Raw genomic sequence first — 15,628 nt, forward strand, 5'->3', positions numbered from 1 at the left:
GGCAACAGCGTCACCCCATTCCTCAGCCATGTTTCTCGTCAGCACCCAGTTATAGCCCCCGGTCATGGCCCCTGGGGTCCTTAATGAGAGGCAAGAGGTGGATTTATGAGCTCATCCAGGCCCCGTGTCCACGCTGGGCTGAGGTGTTTCCAGAATGCCTTCTCACCTCCTTCCATCACAAGAATGGACCTTCTGTCTCCCCTACAGTGAAAGCCATAAATTGTAGCATTGTGTGTGCACATGTGAGTGTGTGTGCGGAGAGAAAGAACACCCTCCTGGCTTCAGAGCCGATCAGGTCTTCTCTAGGGGTCAGGGTGGGCAGAGGAAGCCTCCCTCTGGCCCCTGCCAAGTGTAGTATGGGCCGGCTGTCAAGGTGGACGCTGCACTGTGGGATGAGGTTTATGTGCAGCGGCTTCAGGGGAGCAGCAGTCCGGCAGCAGGATGCGGGAACCGCGAGGGCAGCCTCCTGGCCCCTCCTTCCTGCACTGGGAACCCATTAGGCGAGCCGACGACAGATGCCTGGGCGCCCCGCCCGCCCTGCACGCCCGGCCAGCCAGCGCCGCCGTGCCCATTAAACACGAAACAGCCCCGCCGAGAGCCCACAGTGAGAAGCGCAGGAAACCTCAAATGATGTGCAAAAAAAATCATAAAGGTTAAGAGAATTTTTCCATAACTCTGCTTCATAACTCAGCATTTCTGATGGGGGTGATTTATGAGCTGGGGGAGCTGGCAGGGGACGAGGGAGTGGGAGGCTGCGTGGCCTGGATTGGCAGCTCTGACGCGGCCTGGCCAAGCGGTGGGCGGGCAGGCAGGCAGCCACCTTTGCATGTTCTGCGATTCCCAAAGTTCAGCCTGAAACAGCCCAGGAGCCCAGTTTTGGAGTGGCGATGGGGAAGGGGATTTCAAATTCAGAGATAGTATCGGTCTGAGGCCACCGTGGGCCCGGGAAGCCACCACAGGCTGGGCCACTGCGCAGCTCCAGGCACCATGCCCCTCCTGCCTTCCAGCCTTCCTTCCCTCGCTCCTTCCTCCCCCTTGTGACACGTCTATGAGCAGAAGAGAGCACATGGCGACTGGCTGAGAGCTATGCGCTTATTACAACCCTTCCCTCATCCATTCTTCCATGCATCCACACATTCCTAATCTTTCATGGCCTCCTAGGGGCTGGCTTCTGTGCCACCAAGGCCAACACAGGCCCCGGCCGTGCCTTGTGAGGCTCCCAGCTGACCCAAGAGGTGTGGGACCCAAGCAGGGGCCCAGCTCCCAGACATATAGGCACGGTGGACATGGCGCCCACTCTGGTGGAGGTCAGCAGGTTGACTCCCCAGCCTGGGACAAGCAGGTAGTTACCTCTGGTGTTGGGTCTTTGGCGTGTGACTCTCACCAGCCTGGGATGGCAAGGAAGGTGTGTCCAGCTGCACATTGCTATGACCTTCAGCGTCTCCTTCCCCCAAGCACTCCTGTGGCCAATCCATCCTCCTACCAAGCCTGGGAAAGCCCCTGCCAGAGGCCACCTGAGTGGCCTAAGGTCTGAGAACTGGGGAGCAGATGGCCTGGCTCTGTCCTTATAGCCTGTAAGTCTCACTCGACAGGAGGCAGGGGAGGGACCCAGGACAGCTCAGCCTTGCCTCTGATTCCTGGCCATGCAGACCCCTATGTGGCCGGGTCCCTAACCTGATGCTGAGAGGGTCTGGGCTTCAACCAAGAGCACAGGCTCTAGACTCGGGCAGCTGGGCTGGGTTCCTGGCCCTGCTCCAGGTGCACTGTGTGTCTGGGACTCCTCTCCCTCTTCTGAAAAATGAGGTCACAACATCACTACCTCGCAGATCCCTCGTGACAGTCACAAGCGGATGGGCGGGAAGCACCCAGAAAGTCTTCCCCACACAGGTCTGTGGGGTTCCCAAAGGGACTCATCACATCAAAGCCCTCCCTGAGATCCTGGAAGGAAGGCAGAGAGGGGAGGGGAAGGGAGGCGAGAGGGACACAGGAATGCCTTCTGTCTCAAGTCAGAAATGGCCTCAGCCCATCCAGGCCCCAAATGAGAATCAGCCAACAGCCAGACCTGCATTATCACGCCCACCTGCAGAAACATGGCCCAGCTTCTCTGAGAGTGTCCCCTGGCCAGTGGCTTTGGGGGGCCACATCCAAGGCAGAAAAGTTGCAGCCTCCCAGGCTCTGCCCATCCCTGCCACCTCCCACTCCACAGTCCAGGCACGTCCAGGTGACCCTCCACATTGGGACAGGCAAGGCTCAGCCACCCAAGCATAACGATGGACAGACTCGCGGCCCTGGAGGAAACACCCCAGCAGGGTGCTCCAGGAGGAAGAGAACTTTAGTCTCTTTGGTAGGAAGGGGTTAAACCAAGACATCCTCCACCCCCGAGAAGGCCAGCATGGGGTGCCCACCGAGGGGAAAGGGATTTCCCCTACCTTTGGGGGCCACCATGAAATTAGCCACACCCTGTGACTGTCTCCATGGGTCAGGAATTGGGGAACGAGGTTTTCCAGGGACTAGGGGAGGACCTGGGAAATTGGGAGGACAAAGAAGGAGAGTCTATTGGGATAGGAAGTGGACCCCCTAGAGTACGGAGGGCTGCCTGTATTTTGTATTTTATGTCTGGCTCTGCCCTGCACTCAGAGAGGGACATACCAGCCCCCAGGCCTGCAGAACAGTGTCTACACTCAGACAGGCGGGGGTGGGCTGTGTTTCACCGACAGAGGGAGGTTTGGGTAAGTGGGGCCAGGAGCATACATCTGAGGGGCCATATTGTGGGGAGAGAGGCTGGTGCCACAGGCTACTGCAGTAGGGCCAGGATCAGGTGGGAGAGGTCACCGGAAGGCAGAGTCCGTCCACCCAAAAAATATTCCCAATGATTCAAGATGTTCAAAAATGGGCAGTGTTGGGCACATGGTTGTAGGTGTGGAAGTTCCTAGAATGGGCTGTCTTGGGTGCAAAGTGGTGGGTGTTCATAGAACCAGCTGTCTTGGGATCACAGTGGTGGATGTTCATAGAACCAGCTGTCTTGGGAGTACAGTGGGGGGTGTTCATAGAATGGGTTGTCTTGCGATCACAGTGGTGGGTGTTCATAGAATAGGTTGTCTTTGGAGAACAGTGGTGGGTGTTTTAGAATGAGTCATCTTTTGATCATGGCGGTGGGTGTTTGTAGAATGGATTGTCTTGGGATCACGGTGGTAGGTGTTCATAGAACCAGCTGTCTTGGGTGCACAGTGCTGGGTATTCATAGAACCAGCTGTCTTAAGATCACAGTGGTGGGTGGTAACAGAACGGGCTGTCTTGGAATCACAGTGGTGGGTGTTCTAGAATGCATTGTCTTTCGATCAGTGGTGAATGTTCATGGAATGGGCTGTCTTGTGATCACAATGGTAGATGTTCATGGAATGGGCTGTCTTGTAACCACGGTGGTGGGTGTTCATGGAATGGGCTGTCTGGCAACTATGGTGGTGGGTGTCCATGGAATGGGCTGTCTTGCAACCATGGTGGTGGGTGTCCATGGAATGGGCTGTCTTGCAACCATGGTGGTGGGTGTTCATGGAATGGGCTGTCTTGCAACCATGGTGGTGGGTATTCATGGAATGGGCTGTCTTGGAAGGACTATGGTGGGCTCCCTGTGCCTGCAAGTGTAGGTAATGGCTCTTGGCCCCAGATGCTGCAGAGGCCTTAGATGCAGCTGGATGACCTGGGAGTCCCCGTTCAGCTCTCGTGATGATGCAGAATCCAAAGGACTGCGAGGGAGACAGGCCACCGGGGATTTCTCCCCTTTCACTGGACTTGCCCTCCTGCCTTCTTCTCACCTTCCCACAGCAGAAGCACCTTAGGAACTCTGAGAGCCACACATTCTCTCTGGGGTGGTTAGAAAGGGGAGGCCACAGAACAGCCATCCCTTCCTGTGGACTGAGCCCCCATGCTGTCCACAGGCAGAATGCAGAGCCCTGGGCCCCACTACAAGAGAACAGACTTCAGGGGCTTTGGGTGGGGGCCCAAACTCTGTGCTTGGAATACATATCCCAGGACATTCTGGCACTGACAGACAGAGAAACAGAAAGAGAGACAAAGAGTTCGGCCGCCCAACAGCGCCATCTGCAGAGGGGCTGTGAGGCAGGGACCACAGGGCGCTCCAGCTGCATCACTGAGAGTGGAGTGGGCATTGGTTGGGCTTGGCCAGCCTTGCTTCCCAGACTCCTGCTTCTCCTCTCAGCCCTTCCTCCTGGCCTTCCACCTCTGCCTCCCGTCTTCCATATCAACATGTCTTCACTGTCGATGGACATCACATCTCGCCAGAGCCTCCTTGGCATCTCCATCTCTGTGTACGCATCTCTCTTCTCTTCCAGAACTGGCCCCTTTTGGTGGTGTTCTTTGGCATGAACTATAAGCTCCCCCCTCCCCCCACCAGAATCAGAGGATTCTCAGATTCCCAGCTTTCAGAGGAGTTGAGCAAGCCTGGCCTGAGCAGGTCGACTCAGTGATGATCACTGCAGGGAGGCTGGGAATGCAGTTCGACCTAGAAGGAAGTGTGGTGTCAGGCGCCGTGGGGTCCGGATGCACAGACAGGTTTGCCACAGGTGCTGCACATCCCAGGGTGGAGATTCCAGCTGCCTCCAGAAATCTCGGTCTCCTCGTTGACTCTGGGTCCAAGTGGGGCTCTTGGTCACCTAGAGTGTGTCTGTGGGCATGGAAAGGGCACCCCAACTTCAACAAAACGCTCCAATTCTGTGGTCAGATGGGTTTCTCCCAGACCCCAGGGACAGCCTCCTAACCTTCTCTGGGGTCTTCATTGCCTAATAGTGCATTTGGGAGACCCTCAAGGATCAGAAAGCACATGGGTCCAGTTCTCTCCTCAGATTCTTTTATTAATTGAGGTAAAATTCACGTAACAAAAAATTAACCATTTTAAAGTGTACAATTCAGTGGCATTTGGTACGTTCACAATGCTTTGCAACCACCACCTCTATCTAGTTCTGGAACCTTCTCGTTACCCAAAAAGGAAACACCGTACTATACTGTACCATTAAGCAGTCACTTCCATTCCCCTTCCCCCAATTGTTGGCAACCACCAAACCGCCTTCTGTCTCTATGGATTTGCCTTTTCTGGACCTTTCATCTCATGCAATATGTGGTCTTTTGTGTCTGCCTTCTTTCACTCAAGGTAATGTTTTCAAGGTTCATCTATGTGGTAGCATGTATCGGTGCTTCATTCCTTTTATGGCTCAATAATATTCCATTGTGTGTATAGACAACATTGTGCTTCTCCATTCATCTGTCGATGGACACCTGTATTATTTCCACCTTTTGGCTATTACAAATAGTGCTGCAATGAGCATTGGCGTACAAGTATCTGTTTGCATTGCTGCTTTCAAGTTTCTTGGGTACATAACTAGGAGTGGAATTGCTGAGTCACATGGTAATTCTGTATTTAACTTTTTGAGGAACTGCCACAATGTTTTCCACAGCGGCTGCACCATTTTACATTTCCGCATCAATGCACAAAGTTTCCCGTTGCTCCACATCATCGCCAACAGTTGGTATTTTCTGTTTGTTTTTTCATTACCTTCTCCATTTTTGCTGGGACATGTCACTTCCTCCTTACTCTGACTTCACTTAGTCCTTCTAACTCCATATTTCCCTCACCTCTGCTCACCTGGACTCCCCTGCCACATGAACACCTGTGTCCACCTGGATACCCCTGTCCACCTGGATGCCCCATCCACCTGAACACACCTGCCCACCTGGACACACCTGTCCACCTGGATGCCTCTGCCCACCTGGACACGCCTGCCCACCTGGACTCCTCTGCCCACGTGGACAGTTATGTCCACCTGGATACCTGTGTCCGCTTGGACCCCCCCAACACCTGGACATACCTGCCAACCTATATGCCCTTGCCCACCTGGACACAGCCCCTCTACTTCCAGGACCTCAGCATGGTGGTGGCTTCAGCCCCTGCCCACTGCCCTTCCTTCCATGCTTCCTTCTTCTCTGCGCCAAGGCTGGTCCGCTCAGGAAGCTCCCCCAAAATGCTGCTGTTTTAATCGCCCTGGATTCAGAATAGCACCAGGCACTGAACAGCACAGGTCGGCCACTGAGGTCCCTCCCTCCCAGCCCTCGGCACTCCACCTGCAACTGCTATCCCTCTGTCCAGCTGCTCTCTGGGAATTTCTCTCTCTCAGCAGTGGTCAGCCAGTCAGTCAGGTCTCCTTGTAAATGGCCCACTTGCAGGCCTGGTAGTCATGGCAAGTAAGAGACGCACTCCCAAGAGGTTCCCAGCATGTCCAGAGCAGCTTCTGAAGACACAGCAAGAACAAAATAAACTAGGATAAAGCAAGGTTGACCTTGTCCTTTGAGGGCAGGATGAGAGAGATCAGGCTTTTGCACACTGCCGGGGTGTCAAACTGAAACTTCCCTGTCTGTAGATAACAAAACAAAGTACTTTTGCTGCTTTCAGGGTACTGCGAAAGCAGATCGAGTGTGTATGTACTCGAGCACACACACACACACTCATCCAGACCCCAATGCAACCACACACCCCAACAACACCTTAACCTTCAGCAATGTTTTCCCTAGCCCAGTGCAGCAACTCCCCTGTGCCCAGGCCTCTGTTCTTAGCTTGAGTGGCCTTTGCTTTCTCCCCAGGGAACGGCTTCATGGTGGAGATTTTGCAATGTTGAGGTTCTCCTTGTCGCCTGGTCAGGGCAGTGAACTGCTGCTCAGTGAGAACAGAAAAGCCAGCCCTCAGCCTTTCCGTTGATCAGTAGAAGCTACTGAACATGGGTGGGCTGGGCAGGCCATAGCCAGCTGGTGTCTAGGAGTAAGCTGCTTTCCTGCACTAAAGCCCATACCACCTGGTTGCTTGTTGGGCAGATGTGAAGCATGTAGACTCCAGCAGATGAGATGCCTCTAACCCTTCTTATTCTCTTTCCTCCTGGGCAGATTTCAGAAGACCTGGGTGGTGAGAAGTTCTGTGTGGATGCTAACCAGACCGGGGCCGGCAGCTGGCTCAAGTACATCCGAGTGGCCTACTCCTGTGACGAGCAGAACCTTACCATGTGCCAGATCAACGAGCAGGTAGGTCCCAGCTTGCACGCAGTGCCTTTCCTGGTGCAATCGAAGGCACCAAAGTTGATTGGGGGTGCCGAGGGGAGGTCCCTCTCAGGTGGGTCCTTTTGCCAAGCTGGTCTTAGTGGAAGTGGCTACTAGACACTTGGGAGGCACTGGATTTCTGGGGAGCCCATCAGTACGGCCTCACTTAGCAGTGCCCCCTCTATGCACCCTGTTAATGCTTCATTGGTGCCTTCTGTCTATGGCCTCATCCAAGGCCACCAGGTCTCCTAAGTCAGGAGGCGATAGTTGGCGTGAAGAAAAAGTCACCAACATCCAAGACCTCAGGCATTCCTATCCCTGCAAATGCCACTGTCGGCGAAACACAAGAGCCACAGAGAACAGGAACTGTCTGCACGGGAACTGTGGCTGAATGGCACTGCTTACCCAAGTTCTATAGGTGGGCTCAGTGCCTGGCTGGCTGGAGGTACCAGGCAGTTGCCCCAGGCCCCTGAGAGCCAAGATTGCAGCCCAGCCAACCTGATGAGGTGACCAGCATCCCCCTGGGAGGGAACTGATGTTACTCCTGAGCTATGTGGTTGTGATGAGGTGTCCCAAGTCAGCCCAGATGCCAGCACTCCTGCCCCGGCCACCAGAGGAAGGCCATGACCCCTCAGCTTACTGTGTTCTCCTGATTGGTGGCTTGTTCTCACCACCCAAGGTTGCAGGCATCAGAGGTGACACCACCTCCACCTGACTGGTCCAGACCCACCAGCCCATCAGGAGAGAAGATAGAAGGTTCTGTGCCTCGAGAAGGCCTCCAGAGCCGAGAACCATGAGGGCAGAGCTGAGGCTGCTCTGTCGAGTCCTTCAATTCTAATTTGTCTGTGATTCCTGAGAACCCTCCCATACCTTTTGAGCCATGGTTTTACTCTATGTCACAAGAGCACCAACTCCTCTTAGGGGCCTTAGGGGCCCCTGCCCTCCTCAATCAGTGCAGTTTGCTTTGGCTCTATAATATTTGAGGGGTTATCTGTGCGACTTCATTTGCAGAAAGAATTCTATTGCTTTAAAAGATGGTTTTCAGGTAGTGGTAACTGTAGCACAACATAGTGAATGGAATTAATGTCGCTGAGTTGTACACATAAAAATGGTTGAAATGGCAAATATTTTGTGATACATAAATTTCAATCCAATAAAATTAAAATATATATGTAAAAATGCCATCCTAGGTGGCTGTTAAAGGAACAAAAGTAGAGCCTTAGGTTTTCTTAACCCATAGGCCCACTCAAGGAGCCCTGGTAGCACAGTGGTTAATCACTTGGCTGCTAACTGAAAGGTCGGTGGTTCGAACCCACCAGCCACTCCATGAGAGAAAGACGTGACAGTCTGCTTCCATAAAGATTACAGCCTTGGAAATTCTCTGGGGCGGTTCTACTCTGTCCTATAGGGCCACTATGAGTCTTAATGAGTTTAATGGAGACCCCCACAGGTGACAAGTCGTGAAGCAAGGTCACCCAATCCTGTGTGTAGAGCCCTAGATTAAAAAGAAGAAGAAAAGATGTTTTTGAAGATCGCGTAACACAGGTTACAGTCTCATGTGGCCTAAGTAAGCCGTCAAACAGGTCCCAAGCTTCTTGACTTTAGAGACAATTTTGCAGAAGAAAGACAGAGGCCAGGACTTGGGAGGTCTGGAGGCCCCGGGATGTTGTGGGTAATGCTGCCGCATTTGTCGAGTCTCCACTTGGTCCTGGGCTCCATCTGGGCCACCCAGTCCCTCCACTGGACCCAGCTGGTGCTGGTCACCAGGAAGGGACCTTGAGCATGAATCCTCCTCTGCCCCCGGGACATCTATGACCTTTAATTAAAACCAAAATTCTGGAAAAAAATTGTTCTTCCCTATTGCAAAAAGTAATGCAGAAATAAAGGTGCTCTGGTGGCATACTGGTTAGGTGCTCAACTGCTAACCAAAATGTTGGCATTTTAAACTCACTCAGCAGCTCCTCAGAAGGAAGACCTGGCAATCTGTTCCCGTAAAGATTATGGCCTAGGAAACCCTACAGGCCATTTCCACTCTATCATATGGGGTCGTTATCAAACAATATCATTAATACCACATGCAAGTAAAATTTTGTTGAAGATTATTCAAAAGCGACTGCATCAGTACATCAACAGAGTGGCAGAAATTCACGCGGGATTCAGAAGAGGACGTGGAACCAGGGATATCATCGCTGATGTCATATAGATCCTGGCTGAAAGCAGAGAATACCAGAAAGATGTTTACCCGTGTTTTATTGACTATGCAAAGGCGTTTGACTGTGTGGATCATATAACAAATTATGGAAAACATTGTGAAGAATGGGAATTCCAGAACACTTAATTGTGTTCATGAGGAAACTGTACCTAGACCAAGAGGCAGTCATTCAAACGGAACAAGGGGGTACCGTGTGGTTTAAAATCCGGAAAGGTGTGTACCAGGGTTGTATACTTTCACCATACTTATTCAATGTGTATACTGAGCAAATAACCTGAAAAGTTGGACTATATAAAGAAAAACAGGGCATCAGGATTGGAGGAAGACTCTTTAACAGCCTGCGATATGCAGATGATACAGCCTTGCTTGCTGAAAGTGAAGAGGAATTGAAGCACTTATTGATGAGGACCAAAGACCACAGCCTTCGGTAAGGATTGCACCTCAACATAAAGAAAACAAAAATCCTCAAAACTGGGCCAGTAGGCAACATCATGATAAATGGAGAAAAGATTGAAGTTGTCAAGGATTTCATTTTACTCGGATCCACAATCAACAGCCATGGAAGCAGCAGTCAAGAAATCAAAGGACACACTGCATTGGGCAAATCTGCTGCAAAGGACCTCTTTAAAGTATTAAGGAGTGAAGATGTCACCTTGAAGACTAAGATGCACCTGACTCAAGCCAAGGTGTTTTCAGTCGCCTCATGTGCATGCGAAAGCTGGACAATGAATAAGGAAGACAGAAGAATTGACACCTCTGAATTTGGTGTTGGCGAAGAATACTGACTGCCAAAAGAACCAACAAATCTGTCTCGGAGGAAGTACAGCCAGAATGCTCCTTAGAAGCAAGGATGGTGAACCTGCGTCTCACATACCTTGGGCATGTTGTCAGGAAGGATCAGTCCCTGGAGAAGGTCATCATGCTTGGTAAAGTTGAGGGTCAGCAAAAAAGAGGAAGACCCTCAACTAGATGGATTGGCACACTGGCTGCCACAATGGGCTCAAAGCATAACAGGGATTGTGAGAACAGCACAGGACCGGTGGTGTCTTCATTCTGTTGCACACAGGGTTGCTATGAGTCAGAACTGACTCAACGGCACCTGACAACAACATGATTTGGAGTTGATACAACAGCACCTGACATCAACAACAGTACAGAAATAAGCAAAAAGAATCATAGTAAAAATTAAATGCAAATGTTAAAAAAAAAATTTCCTTCTTCCAGATGAAAGTGAAATTTGAGTGAAGGGGAATTGGATTTAAGGCACATAGAGAAGGTTCCATCCATCTGATGGCCTTGCAAAGCTCACCTCCAAGTTTAATAAGCAGTGTGGTAGCAAGCCTTCGAATATCCTGGGGAGCAGGCACCAGTGTTGGGCGTGAGGAGACTGGCTGAATGGGCCAGGGAGGACAGGCTGAGGGCACCTTCAGGTATCTGGCTGCTGGTTCCAAAGTCTCAACTGGGAATTTCAAACATCCAAAGAAATCACCAATTTGTAGGATGTATTTTCCTTTGACTGATAACAATGATAATTTTTAAACTCTATCAAAAATATGAAAAACTACTCTCGGAAGCACATGGGTCCTTAATAAATATTTCCTGATGGGATAAATGACATTTAAAAATACCTCTTTAAAAGGGATGTGCTAGATTTTAAACTATTTTTTAAATAGTCTCCCAAAAAAATAGATGTCGAGTCAATTCATACACAGGAAGTGTTCCTGCTCCCCGGTCCCAACCACAGAGAGGCAGGTCGCTGCCAAATGCCAGTGATATTTTGACCCTCCAAGTGGCTAAAATAAAAAGTTCCTGAAATATCGATAACAAAACCAAGATTTTTGAAGACAGGCTTCTCTTTGAAAAGGAAGCGTTGTATTATACTAATGGGGTTTCTCAGATTTCCCATGATCCCCAGAGTTTCTACTGGGGTCCCCTGGCCCTTATGGACACTCACACACAAACATAAACAATGTTTCTCTCTCAGACACACTCACAAACACACATATGTGAACAATCTCTCTCACTCTTTCTCTCTCTCACACACACGTGAGCAATATCTCTGTCTCTCTCTCCCGCCAAATAAGTGAACAATATTTCCTGTCTCTGTCTCTCCATCACTTTCTCTTCCTCCCTTTTTCTGTGGGTGTCTCTCCCGCTCTTTTTTCTCTCTCTTTGTCTTTCACACACACATAAGTGAACGATATCTTTCTCTATCTCTCTGTCTTTCTCTGTCCCACCCTTTCTATCTCTGTCTCCCTGTCTCTCACACATACACACACACACCTCCCAATACCAAACGGACACCAAAGGCAAGGACTCCCTAGCTGAGATCCATAAACAGTTTCCATTTTACCAAAGAGTCTTCAGCGGGGAAATGACTTCCTTCAGCAAAGTGTGAATGCTGTCTGGAAGCTCAAGACACATGACCTAATCCTAATTTCCAGAGAAGAAAGGCGATGGGCAGGAGGCGGCTCCAGCTTCTTGAAGAGAAAGTTCCTGAAGCCACAGCCATCAGGAAAACGCGCCCCCTAGCAGGCAGAGGGGAGAGCTGAACTGGGAGCTCAGGCTGGCAAACGGGTAGGGATCTGGCTCAGTTTTCCGTCTGAGCCTTCTGCTAGTGGCGTCAGGACTCCTGCAAATGTGGATGCCTGGCCTCCAGACAGTCTCAGGACAGATGAACTCATGGGTAGCGCGAGGGAGGTCGAGGACATTGGCATCCCCCTCATCCCATCCTGGGCTCCTCCCAGACTCCACTGGCTGCAGGGGGTCACATAACTAGGAGTGGCTCTGGGGGTGGACATGGCCCCCACACCCCTGTGGCTCTGTGCTCTGGAGATGGACACAGCCCCCGCATTCCTGTGGTTCTGTGCTCTAGGAATAGACATGGCCCCCACTTCCCCTCAGCTCTGTGCTCTTTGGGTGGACATGGCCATACAACCCCAAGGCTCTGTGCTCTGGGGGTGGACACAGCCCCCACACCCCCATGGCTCTGTGCTCTAGGGGTGGACACAGCCACACACCCCCTCAGCTCTGTGCTCTAGGGATGGACACAGTCCCCACACCCCCATGGCTCTGTGCTCTGGGGCTGGACACTGCCACACACTCCCGCAGCTCTGTGCTCTGGAGCTGGCACAGCCTCCATGCCCCTGAGGCTCTGTGCTCTGGGGTCTGGAGGTGGACACGGCCGTCACACCCCTCCTGGGTAACTCCATGCAGCAAAGTGCTTCCAGCCATGTCTTGGGGCACTTCAGGAGCCCAGGAAGCCAGGCACTGGAGCACTCACAGGTAAAATTGACCACCTACCAGGCCTTGATCCCCCAGGAGCCTACTCAGATCTCTGATCACATCCCCACCCACAGGCCCTGAGACCCCTGCCTCAGTGCAGAAGAAGTATGGAGACCTGGAGGGAGGGAGGGGAGAGGCAGACATGAGAAAAAGTGGACTCTGGGGCTCGGAAGGGGTCAGTGTGTGTCCACCAAGTTCCCCAGAGGACTTGCTCCGATGAGCCAACTCCTGATGCCGCCAGCCAAAGGATGCCTGGTGGGCAGGGTTTCAGGGCTATGGGAGGCACAGGCACAGAGGCTCCCCGCCTTTCCTCCCCACACAGAGCTGGCCAGGGGCACCTTACCACTAGCCTGTCACTGGCTCCTGGAAAACTGGTGCCATCCCCTTGGCTGCAGGACTGAAGGGAAGAGCTCACTGGCCTGGCTTGTATGCTCGTCTGTGCAGTGAGGGTCCTCCCCTGAGACACCACAAGTGCCCTGCCTTGGTGGGCCTCAGGGGAGCAGTGACCACCTCATCACCCTGACACCCCTTTTGCCCTCAGCCTTGGGGCACAGGATGAGCGAGCTGAGCAGCAGCAGAGGCCACATGGGGCCATGAAATTTCCTCGTGGATTCTGGCCCCACCACCGGAAAGGTGCCTGTGGTTGTTGTACACATGAGAGGCCATGCACAGTCCATGGCCAAGGGTGTCCCGCCTTCACACCAGGCATGTCCTCCTGCACCAAAGGCCTAGGCCGGTCACCAATGGGAACAAAACACCCGCAGCAGACAGCCAAGAGACAGAGCCTTTCTCCCAGACTTTTGGGGGTGGTCGGGATAACAGCATTTTTGAAGTCACCCCTGGGGTGCTAAGATAGGGCCTTTCATTTACGTTGTCATCTTAGCATGAACAGGAAAGCAGAGCCAAGACCCCAGGGATCTCAATTCCCCCTGGGTGGCCCAACTCCTCCCCTCCCAGCGACATTGCCTCTCCGCTCCCGACCCCCCTTCAGGTCCCACTCCTCTTTTTGGAAAAGTCAAGACATTTGCATCACCCCTGGGTGGTTCTCTCTCCCACAATTACAAGCAAACCAGTTGGTTAGAAACATTTCTGGAGACACAGGCAGTGTCTGTTCCTGAATTTGTTTTAATGTTCAAAAAGAAAACAAGAGCTGAGTAAGAAAGTGCCCCAGGAGGAAGCAGAGGTGGGAAGAGGCCTATTCAAGGCACAGTGCTTTTTTTTTTTTTTAAACATTGCCTCAATAGGGAGAGAAGGCTGGTGCAGGATGTCAAGTGGCCGAGAGGGCGGGGGACGATGTGACATGAGGCTGCGGTCACATGCACAAGTTGGGGAGCAGGACTGCAGGCTCCAGGCCCCCAGGGCACTTCAGGAAGGCCAGCTAGGCCCATGAAACACAGGCGAAATCAGCCCAGGCCACCCGGCCCCTCTGGCTGGCTGGGCATCAGGAGAAGTCCAAGGACAACGGCAATTCCAGGGGCAGAGTAGGAGGCAAGCCCAGGCCGGCCACCAGCAGGCCACAGGCGCTCCAGCCGGAGTGTACTAAGCTGCACATGAGGGGCCGGGTCTCCCCAAAGTGGAAGCAGACAAGGCTAATCTCTTTCTCAGAGTGCGATATACAAAGGCATTTTATTAGAAGATTAGCCGACTGATAGCCACGCAGCCTGCACCCCTGAGAACCAGCCCTGGCTTTTAATGAAAACCTGGTGCTGCTCGGACGGAGGGCATTTTCCTTTTGCTTTCGTTTCCTTTGCTCCGACGTCGGTCCCTCTTGTCTGTCGGGGCGCGTGATCTGCCGGGGTTGGAATTTTTGACAAGGGGCATCAGACATCCATCACGCTTTGCCAGCACGCTTCCTTCCTCCCTTCGCTTTTGTTCCCCCACCATTTTTTTAATTTAAAAATCTTTCAATTAATTTGCTGGGTTCAATGTTGGCTTTCAACAATTAGCTACCATTTTTCCTTTGAAATGAGGAGGGCAAGGGCAGGGGGATTCATTTGAACATTTCCCACCCCGTTGACAAAAGACTTTCAAAACACGATCAAATTTGTTGTGATTCAGAAAACGGCCACATTGTACAGCGCTTTCTTCGGAGGAAACGGAGCCTCATTTTGGCCAGGAACAAAGAATAAATTACCTGCTGTCATCGCTGACCGGGATTTATATTCTTTTTCTTCTTTATCAAATGGAACGCTTCATCGGAAGAAACTGTCTACGAACAATGAAGATAATTTCAGTGTGGACCAATAATTTAGATATGCATCAATTAATACCCAGAGCCAAACTTTGCAACTAAGAAAAAGATAAGTACCTAGAAGGTCTTAAATATTTGAGCTGCTGGGAAGGTGCCAGAATATATAACAACAAAAATGTGAAAGATTGAAGCACAAATCAAATTTCTTCAGCCACCTGTGGAAAGAGAGAAACGTGGCAAATCCCAAGGCGCCCCAAGTAGCCTTGTCCTCCCTAGAGCAGAGGAAGGAATTGCCTGCCTGTCCCCGGAGCCCTCGGACACTGCCAAGCCCACAGTTGCTGTCCCGTTCCTCCTGCCCAGCTCTGAGAAAGCAGGCAAGCGGATCAACTGGGAGAAGGCTCCGGATGCAAACGCAAGAGCAAAAGAAAGCGAAATAAAGGCCTCGGATGTGTTCCCTGCTGGACCCCAGAGCATCGCTAGGTTTCTTTTTTAAACACCAAATGCTCAGCTAGCCCCAGAGTTCTGGGTGTCCCCAGCTTGTTCCCAGAGGGAGATGGCCCACAGTTTAGGGACGGCAAGCCGTTAAGGTACACAGTGAATCTCCCAAAACCTGTGAGCAACAAGGCAGCATTGCCACCCACCTAGCCTTTTCAGGGGTCCCTGGGAGACAAGAAACACTCAGGAAAACCCTCAGACCCATGTCCTCTCTGGGAGGACAGGCCGAGCAACCGATCGGGTTATTAGGAGAACTTGCTTTTCAGTCACGGGCTTAGAGGAATTCAAATTCTGTTCGATGCGTACAAGCCCTTTGTGAGAAAAACCCCTCTTGCACCATGCCAGAGCCT

General features: G+C 51.8%; 1 protein-coding gene across 1 annotated transcript in view; it reads left to right on the forward strand.

The window, feature by feature from the left end:
• PRDM16 (PR/SET domain 16) overlaps positions 1–15,628 on the forward strand; it is a 446,538-nt gene that overhangs the window by 371,219 nt on the left and 59,691 nt on the right. The window contains exon 4 of the mRNA XM_064281129.1: positions 6,946–7,080. Coding sequence (XP_064137199.1) covers positions 6,946–7,080 — 135 coding nt within the window. The remainder of the gene's footprint in view (positions 1–6,945; positions 7,081–15,628) is intronic.

Source organism: Loxodonta africana, chromosome 3, assembly GCF_030014295.1.
Source record: "Loxodonta africana isolate mLoxAfr1 chromosome 3, mLoxAfr1.hap2, whole genome shotgun sequence".
In the NCBI taxonomy this organism is placed as follows: domain Eukaryota; kingdom Metazoa; phylum Chordata; class Mammalia; order Proboscidea; family Elephantidae; genus Loxodonta; species Loxodonta africana.